The sequence below is a fragment of the Puntigrus tetrazona genome, chromosome 11 (assembly GCF_018831695.1).
Source record: "Puntigrus tetrazona isolate hp1 chromosome 11, ASM1883169v1, whole genome shotgun sequence".
Classification (NCBI taxonomy): Eukaryota; Metazoa; Chordata; class Actinopteri; order Cypriniformes; family Cyprinidae; genus Puntigrus; species Puntigrus tetrazona.
In genome coordinates this window covers 11,938,511-11,948,510 of record NC_056709.1, presented here as the reverse complement: position 1 = coordinate 11,948,510, position 10,000 = coordinate 11,938,511, and the positions used below count along the sequence as shown (strand labels likewise).

Here is a 10,000-nt window from a genome sequence, read left to right as displayed (position 1 = left end):
TTATTTAAACTTTTGAAACCACCACACATTATAGAAGGCACTGTTTTTAACCCCAAAGATATTCTCGTACAAAAAAATGAATTCAAGCTCAAGAAACTTTTGTTTATCATTTAAAAAAAATTAATCAGGTTCGATTTTATAGGAAAAGATGAACATTCACTGTGAAAGGAACTTAACACTTAACGCTACAATTAAACCGTAACAAAATGAATAACATAAAATTAATTTACATTTTTTTTTTAAACATTTTTTTTCAGCTTTCATTTTTGTTTAGTTTAACTCGGAGTGCTAAAATAACACAAACGAATAATAAATATTACATAGGCGTTCAAAAATACAAATCACAAAAACACAGAAAAAAATGACAAAAATAAATAAATAAAATTTAAACAGAAAATGATGAATATTTAAAAATGTATTAGATTAAATAGTAATATTTAAAACACAAAAACTAAAAGAATAACATGAAAAAATACTAAACTTTATACAAAAATAAAAACAGAAAGTAAAAATGAATGAATTAAATCAAAATGTTAATATTTAAACAAAAACTATATACTGCAGCACAACAAAATGAATATGATTAAACTAAAACGAAAATGCATTGTGAATGAATAAAATCTAAATAGTTTTCTTTAAAACACAAGAATTAATAAAAACAAGAAAATAATTCCAGTTAAATGAATAATACGGTCATACCTGCAGAAAAACCTTTGGGATGCAGGATCTTGTTTTCTCCGCAGTCCTGAGGACGAGCTGAAAGAGAAACCCCGAGACGCTGACCTGTGTTTCTGTGAACCTCCGTTCATGTTTTTGTTCACTTACCGTCTCGGATGTGCTCCGCGTCGTCGAACACGGCTCCTTTCTCGTAGGCGCTGATGGACTCGCTGTAGTTGTACGGGTTGTATTCTCGAGCCCACGGGCCGCTGAACGTTCGAGGGGACGGCGTGTTTAACAGCGACGTCTTGTTGTCCAGCGCCGGCCGGCCTCCTTCGATCACAGCAGCGGTCAGACGAGGATCTGCACTGGACGACGCCAGACCGGTCTGAAAGGAAAACCGGCTTGTTTAGCCCTTATATACTGTACATATTAAGATGAATCAGAGGACAGAAAAAAGTCAGCAAGGCAGAATTTATGCGATTAAAAGTACAGTAAAAATGCCAAAACATATTTACATTTAAAACACCTGTCTTCTGTGTGAATATATATGTTAAAAAAATTGATTTCTGTGATGCGCAGCTGAATTTTCAGCATCATTACGTGATTCTTCAGCGTCACTGATTATCATCAGTGTTGAACAGTGGCGCCGCACAATATTTTCGTGCGAACTGTGATTATTTTATTTTATTTTTTAGGATTTATTGACGAATATGAAGTTCAAAGGAACAACATTTAATTGAAACAGACATCCTTTCTAACATCAGCACGTCTTCGCTGTCGCTGTCGATCAATTCAATCAGCATTAATTCATCAAAAAGTATTAATGAAAAAAAAATCGTAATACAACTGAATGCAAACAACGTGACCTATTAAAATACTTTGCTAACAATAATTGCTATTTTCAAACGGTCATTTTGAAAGCTGCTGGACTTGTTGTTGGTCACAGGCTACGGGTTTATTATTTATTATTGTGAGGCCTCAATCTGATGAAAATATCGGTGGTTGACCCGAACTAATCAAGCAAGATCTGGAAGACCGTGTTGAAGATGGTGGTACTCACTGTATCGTCCCTCTTGCCGTCACGCTTGATGGGATCGAGTATGTCTTCCTGACTGCGGAAACTGAAGCTCTGGATGGCTTCGGTAACTCCTCTCAGCGAGCTGAAGATCTCCTCTGAGTTCATGTTCTCTGTGTCGTACTCCAGCATGCTGCACACACACACACACACACACACACACAGAGTGAGGCGTGACTCCATATGCATTGACTTTAACACAGAACACAAGGCGGACAGACGAACACTGATGTGATGAATGCATCAGCCGCTCAGCCGCAAAGTTAAAGTGACACATCCTAAACATTTCAGACATCTGCATTTGCCACGAAGCCACAAGTGGGTGGAACAAAAGAAACCAAACGGATGAGAGACAGAAAGACGTCACGCTAAAACAAATATAAAGAGAGTGCGGTTTGACCGAAATATGCACATTTGTTCAAATTTCTATTATTATTAAAAAAAAAACTTTTAAGGCAATACACCACAGGTGAATAGTGTAAAAATATACCTTCCCCAGATGTTTTTGTGTTTTACAGGTTTTCCTGAAATGCAGGTAAAGCACTGTCTAATTAAATGTGTGATAATTTAAAAGCATTTGAAACATTTTGGATTTCTCTTTTTTTTTTTATAACGCCATAAATCAGAAAACGCTGTCGACAAAAATTATGTTTAAAACTAGGTGAATGACTTATAAATAAAATAAAATAAAACGGGTGTATGTGAGAGCCAGTGTTGGGAAGGTTACTGTAACGGGTTACAATTGTTTCCCAATTTAAAACTTAACTTTTTCAATTACTTTATTAAAGTAATGTAACATTACTTATGCAAAATAAGTTCTCAAAAATTAACCATGATTTTCATGATATTAAAAGTGCAATAACCATGTTTTGTTTTGGGGTTTTTTTTACGTTTGTAATATCTTTTTATAAAATGATGTACTTATTTGTCGGATAAAATGCAACTCTGCATTAGTATACGGTATTTAGATTAACAGATGAGTTAATGGGATACTGATTAACTACAAGAGCAGATCCATAGATGCAATAATAACCTCATGTGAATGATATATGAAATGATAGAGGAAACTTTTAAAGAGATGTTTAGTAATTGAAATCTATACATGCAAATATAGAAAAATGCAACAATAAACTCAGGAGAATGAGATATAAAAAAAATGCCTCAGTAAAAACCTTCAGAATATAGTTATAAATAAAAGTGTAAATTCTGGTGTATTTAAGTGCAACTGAAGCAGAGAAAAACTTTTATAGGTATGTATTGTACTTGAAATCTACAGACGCAAATAGATAAAAGTGCAAAAATAACCTCATGTGAATGATATAATAAAAACTCTTCAGTAAAAGCCTTTAGAACATAGAAAGGAATAAAACTGTAAAATTTGGTGTATATGAGTGCAGCTGAAGTGATAGAGGAAACTTTTAAAGATATGTTTAGTGACTGAAATCTATACATGCAAATATAGAAAAATGCAACAATAAACTCAGGAGAATGAGATATGAAAAAATGCCTCAGTAAAAACTTTCAGAATATAAATATGTATAAAATTATACATTTTGGTGCATTTAAGTGCAGCTGAAGCAGAGAAAAAACTTTTAGCAGATATGTATTATAACTGAAATCTACAGATGCAAATATATAAAAATGCAAAAATAAACTCAGGTGAAAGAGATATGAACAAATGCCTCAGTAAAAACCTTCAGAATATAGTTATAAATAAAAGTGTAAATTCTGGTGTATTTAAGTGCAACTGAAGCAGAGAAAAAACTTTTATAGGTATGTATTGTACTTGAAATCTACAGACGCAAATAGATAAAAGTGCAAAAATAACCTCATGTGAATGATATATGAAAAACTCTTCAGTAAAAGCCTTTAGAACATAGAAAGGAAATAAAACTGTAAAATTTGGTGTATGTGAGTGCAGCTGAAGTGATAGAGGAAACTTTTAAAGATATGTTTAGTGACTGAAATCTATACATGCAAATATATAAAAATGCAACAATAAACTCAGGAGAATGAGATATGAAAAAATGCCTCAGTAAAAACTTTCAGAATATAAATATGAATAAAATTATACATTTTGGTGCATTTAAGTGCAGCTGAAGCAGAGAAAAAACTTTTAGCAGATATGTATTATAACTGAAATCTAAAGATGCAAATATATAAAAATGCAAAAATAAACTCAGGTGAAAGAGATATGAACAAATGCCTCAGTAAAAACCTTCAGAATATAGTTATAAATAAAAGTGTAAATTCTGGTGTATTTAAGTGCAACTGAAGCAGAGAAAAAAACTTTTATAGGTATGTATTGTACTTGAAATCTACAGACGCCAATAGATAAAAGTGCAAAAATAACCTCATGTGAATGATATAATAAAAACTCTTCAGTAAAAGCCTTTAGAACATAGAAAGGAATAAAACTGTAAAATTTGGTGTATATGAGTGCAGCTGAAGTGATAGAGGAAACTTTTAAAGATATGTTTAGTGACTGAAATCTATACATGCAAATATAGAAAAATGCAACAATAAACTCAGGAGAATGAGATATGAAAAAATGCCTCAGTAAAAACTTTCAGAATATAAATATGAATAAAATTATACATTTTGGTGCATTTAAGTGCAGCTGAAGCAGAGAAAAAACTTTTAGCAGATATGTATTATAACTGAAATCTAAAGATGCAAATATATAAAAGTGCAAAAATAACCTCATGTGAATGATATATGAAAAACTCTTCAGTAAAAGCCTTTAGAATATAGACAGGAATAAAACTGTAAGATTTGGTGTATATGAGTGCAGCTGAAGTGATAGAGGAAACTTTTAAATATGTGCATTTCAATTGAAATCTATACATGCAAATATAGAAAAGTGCAAAAATAACCTCATGTGAATGATATATGAACAACCCTCTCAGTAAAAACTTTCAGAATATAGATATGAATAAATAATATACGGTCTCTTTAAGTGCGAATGAAGTGGAGAAAAATATTTCTAGAAACCCTCAGTAAAACTTAAAATATGGACAGGAATAAAACTCTCGATTTTGGTGCATGCTACTGATGTGGAGGAGTACGTTTTAAAAGATACGTGTTCTAAATGAATTCTACAGACGCTAGATTAATAAAAATAAACATTTAAAGGGTTAGTTAACCCAAAAATGAACCCGGGTCAGTTAACCCGGGGTCAAAAGTCCTACTTCGTTTACCGAAAACGAATGAATTTTCATTTTTAGTCGAACTAACCCTTTAAAACGGTCTTTTGGACGTTCGCTTTCCTCCGGTTTGAAATAAGGCATCGAAGCAAAAGATCTCTGGCTTTGCCTGTAGTGTTTTGCCTTAAAATAAACATCCTGGGTTGAGTTAAACTCAAAAGGTTCCTTTCGGGCGTCATGCATTGACTTGGATTGATTAGCCCGCTAATGACAGGTGATTGCTGCTCTTTTGTGTTAGCGTCCTGACGCCCGGGCCGAGGGTCGTTACCTGGGCGAATACGCCCTCCGATAGGCCCGGAGAGGGGGGGTGGCAGGGCCGGGGTAGGGAGGAGGGAGGTTAGAAGAAGGCTTTGAGCTCCGGCCCCACAAACGACTGAGCCGGGAGGAAGAGGAGGATGAGAGGAGAGCAGGGAGGAGGAGAAGAGGAAGAAAAGAGGAAACCGTGAAAGATGCTAGTTCTCTAACCACCTTATCCCGACCAATCAGGACGCCCTCAAACAATACACAACATCTTGCAAGTTCAAGGAGGTTTGGTCCGAACCATCTGTGAGCGCAAACTGATAGGGTTGGGAAACTCCGCCCACAACGAAACCTGATTGGCCCGTATATTAAGCAGTAAATGTTACAATATTTAAATAAAAGCTAAAACCATAAAGCATGAAGTAAAATAAAAACTTCACTAAAAATATACAGACGTATAATCAATAAAAATGCCAATTAACACACAACAGAATCACTAAAACGCCACCTAAAATAAAATTAAACCGATCTAAAAATCTCAAAAATATTAACAAACAGTACGGTATATCTAAATAATAACTCACTTCAGGCAGTACAAGCACGGTAATCCAATTTAAAACATTTCTGTTATAAGAAATAACAAAAAAACATGCTTCACACTTTATAATTGTTGAAGAAATTACAGTAACTCTTATTTTAAAAAAAGCACAAAATGTTGCAATTTAGCTAAATTTGCTGTATTAGGAAAATCTGTTGAATGATGTACAGTTCAACACTATGATGCAGCAAAAGAAATAAAAAAAAGGATTTTATGTTCATAGAAAGCGCATTACATGTAAAAATGTACAAATTTGGTTGAGATAAGGTTACATTGGCATTCAATGTAACAATATTTATGTAAGAATTATGTAAAAAAAAAAAACACTTATTCTGACTATGTATTAAAACATATAAATAAGGGAGCATATTAAGCTGTACTGTGTTTTAAATTATTAAAAAAAATCTTATTGACAAACGGGCAAAACCTAGGAAAATGGCATATTGAAAAAAAATGTAAAATTACAATTAATTATTATTTGGGGTGACATTTTTATGTTTTTTAATGTGTCGTAAATTGATTTTTGTTGTCAATATGCTTGACGAGGCTGTTACACTGAATCACAGTTTAGTGTAATTTTTAATAATTCTATTTGCATATTTAGTTAATTATTTAATTAATAGTAATTGTTTTTTTTTTTTTTATTAATATCCAGTACGCTTACCCAATCTTTGTTAATATTTAAGTAATATAATTTATGTTTAATTAGTTTTTATTTATTTCCAGTTAAAAGACAAGTCATTTTTGTTATGTGAATAATTTCTTTAAAAAACTGTTCAAAGAAATAGCAGATAAACGTGCTTCACACGTCATAGTTGTTGAAATAACAGTAACTGTAGTTGATCTTTTCAGACAAAAAATGCTGTTATTAAACTAAATTTACTGCATTAGGAACAACTGTTGAATTAGATGTTTCTTTTAATAACAAAAAAGTGGATTTTTAAAATATTATTTATTACGGCTGGTCGAAACAAAAATGATAGTATTGTTTCACAACAAAAGAGACATTTACAATCTGCATAAGACGACATAAAAACAAAACAGAGCAATATTAGTAATATAACATGAACTGAATGTAATTTCATGAAGCGTTTTCTTAGTTCATGCAGAAACGAAAAACGAATCGAAAGAGCATCAACATCTATTTGAGAGTCTGAAAATGAGTCTGAAAATGAGTGAAACGTGATTTCGGTTCTAAAACCCTGTTCAAAGACGGGCTACTGATGAGCTAATGTTTGTCTTTTGGAGAAAAGATTGATTTGAAACCAGATGAAATCTGCATTTTCACTTTCAGTCTGCGTTGCATTAACATAAATGCTGAAATGCGCCAATAGAGAATATAATATTCTTAATATAAATTAATATTACAAAAATTATAACCAATGTTCAAATTATTTGATTAAAATATATATATTTTTAAATATTGAATACATATTTTAGGCGATGTGCAGCAGGGTTATTACTAAAATTAAAACCAAAACATAATAATTTGATTTTTTATTTTATTTTATTAACTAATTTATTTTATTAACTAATTTAAAGCAATAATAATTGTGTAGCATGGATAATATTTTTAAAAATTATTATTATTATTATTATTATTATTGATTGAAATAAAAGTTACCTGAAATAAAAAGGTAAACTGCTTAAAATATAAATAAAAAATAACACTGAAAAGTAGCTGAGAAACTTATATTCTTAATATAAATATTATTATCATTATTATTAATAATAATAATAATATTTATGCTAATGCATTACTATTACTATGATTATTATCAAATAAATAAGCATTATATATATAATATATAAGCAATATTTTCTATCAGGTGTGAACTGAATATGATGATACCTGGGTGACAGTCCCCCGTGAGAGCCGTTGGTGGGTGAGGTCAGCGGGCTGCTGCGGGTCCCTGGGGGCCGCGGAGGGGTCCGTCCCGCGCCGCTGGGAGACGCCTGGGACTGAACAAACCACACAGACCTAAACACGGCTGTGTGTGTGAGCCGAAGACGCTAAGGTGTCTGCCACACGTTTCTTAAGGGGTTTTCAGAATAAAATGTCCGACTTCGGTTGGAAGAGCGTTACATCGTCATGGTATTCATGTAGAAGTGTAAAGACTTTTTAAAACACATAAAAGAATAAGGAAGCATATTCGATTCGATTGCGTTTTAAATCATTTAAAACACCTTACTGACAAGCATAAAATATAAAATTACAACTAATTAGTATTTGGGGTGAAAGTAATGAAATCTTATAATCTAATGTGTCCTAAATAATGCCTGACAACACCGTTACACTTTTTACTGTTTTTTTTTTTTTTTTTTAAGTGCAATGTGTAATAATTCAGTTTTTTTTTTTTTTTTTATAATACTACTTGAATTAATTTATTTTTTATTTATATCCAGTAAATGTTTAGTAATTCATGTAATATTTGGTGTGTAATATTTTAAAGCTTTTGTGTTTTAAAATAACACTGTTTGGGTTGCATTTATTTTTACTGATTGCTAGTTAAAACTAGTCATTTTTTTGTCCTGTCATGTCTTCTCATTATTAATTATTCTTATTTAATTTATATAATATTATATAAACAATCAGGGAAAACGTATGATATTTTGTTCTTAAAATTGCAATTAATTTAAACAGAAAACGTTTTAATTTAGTTTTAGGGGGAAAGACAGTTCATAAGACTGCAGTGAAATTTGTTAATTCTTTTCTAACGGTGTGGATCAATTTATCATACAATTATTCATACAATAACACAATAATCAACGCCTAGCGCTCTTATGAAGTTAAAAAGGTTAACTACTAAAACTAAATGAAATAGCCAATTGTGCATATAGAGCATTTTAATAACTAACACGTGCCCTGCAGATCTCTGAAGTAGTTATTATACGAGATTATTGCGTTTGTCTTACTGTTTCTGCGCTCTCTAAACATTATTGCCGGGGTTGCCAGATATTGGCGTGGTAACGAACAAAGGCAAGCCCCCAAAAATAAAACGAACTAAGCTCTAAACATTTAGATAGAGATATGGCTAGCCATGCAACTTTATTAAACTCCTAGAAAAAAAAAGGAGATGCTTATAATAAGTGGATCTGGCAACACCCGGGCCTTTTAAATGGCCGCTTAGAAAGCGTGTGTGTACCACTGCTGCTGCGTTACTGCTGTTCTTCAGATGGTTGTGCAGGAGTTTAGTGGCTCCGTCCTGGAAGGTTTTGGGCAGGGCTCCTAACAGCATGGTGAACTCTGGGGTGTTCAGCTCAAACAGGGCGATCAGAACCATCTGAGCAGCCTGGAAACACACAGCCAGCGCAAAACATGACGTACCGACCCCGAAGGAGCCCCGTGACTGTGAGGGACGGACGTTTAGATCGCACGCCGGTTTTTGAGCATTTGCAAAAATGACTTGTCTTTTCATTGAGCATCGTTCCAGTGAATCTTAATCAAACTGCAGCCGGATTATTTTCGAGCACGTAAAAATAACCCAAATAAATATAACTAGCATTAAAAAGCTCAATAAAAAAGAAGCTTAATAATCAGTTTTAATTTTAGTTTCATGTTTTATAATGTTGTGTCCTTTAAAATAATATTTTTTTCTTATTTTTACTGTAATTGAAATATTTTTAAGTATTTAGTATTTCATATTAGTGTTTTTAAAACGCTACTACTGTATTTATGCTTAATTATATGTCATATAATTATATCTATATTTAGTTTTTGTAATTTTGTTTTAATAGCACCATTAAAAGTAATCAAACTGCAGCTGGATTATTTTTAAGTAAAAATAACCCAAAAAAATATAAAGCGCAATAAAACTTAATAAAAAGCATGATTTAAAGTTATATGTTTTCATATATTTTTACTTTTTTTCCATTTTAAATAGGATTTTATTAGTTATTTTATTTTGGATGTTATTTTATTTTATATCATCAATTTTAATTTTAGTTTCATGTTTTATAATGTTATGTCATTTCTGGTTTTAAATAATATATTTTCTTATTTTTACTGCAATTTAAATATTTTTAAGTATTTAAGTATTTCATATTAGTGGTTTTAAAACAGTACTACTCTGCTTTTATTTGCAGTTAAAGTGGCACTAATTGTATGTCATGCAATTCTGATTCGTTTTTACTTTTTAAATAATAATATTTATGCTTAATTAATTTAATAGATGTCCTATAATTAATATAATTATATCTATATTTAGTTTTTGTAATCTT

The 10,000-nt window shown here is 31.7% G+C and overlaps 2 protein-coding genes across 11 annotated transcripts in view; both read right to left on the bottom strand.

Annotated features, from left to right (window-relative positions):
* Positions 1-10,000, bottom strand: part of LOC122353861 (G protein-coupled receptor 137Ba-like) — a 1,117,577-nt gene that overhangs the window by 921,611 nt on the left and 185,966 nt on the right. The gene's annotated exons all lie outside the window — the stretch shown is intronic.
* The window catches only part of LOC122353838 (CLIP-associating protein 1-B), a 61,724-nt gene that overhangs the window by 6,561 nt on the left and 45,163 nt on the right, over positions 1-10,000 (bottom strand). For 7 of the 10 annotated variants that reach the window (XM_043251714.1, XM_043251715.1, XM_043251721.1 and 4 more), the window contains 5 exons: positions 8,926-9,072; positions 7,632-7,741; positions 1,721-1,868; positions 826-1,045; positions 700-756 (listed from right to left, as the gene is read on the bottom strand). In XM_043251714.1, coding sequence (XP_043107649.1) covers positions 700-756; positions 826-1,045; positions 1,721-1,868; positions 7,632-7,741; positions 8,926-9,072 — 682 coding nt within the window. Of the gene's footprint in view, positions 1-699; positions 757-825; positions 1,046-1,720; positions 1,869-5,209; positions 5,315-7,631; positions 7,742-8,925; positions 9,073-10,000 lie in introns of all 10 variants that reach the window. The other 3 variants (XM_043251713.1, XM_043251717.1, XM_043251716.1) reach the window with 1 other exon arrangement.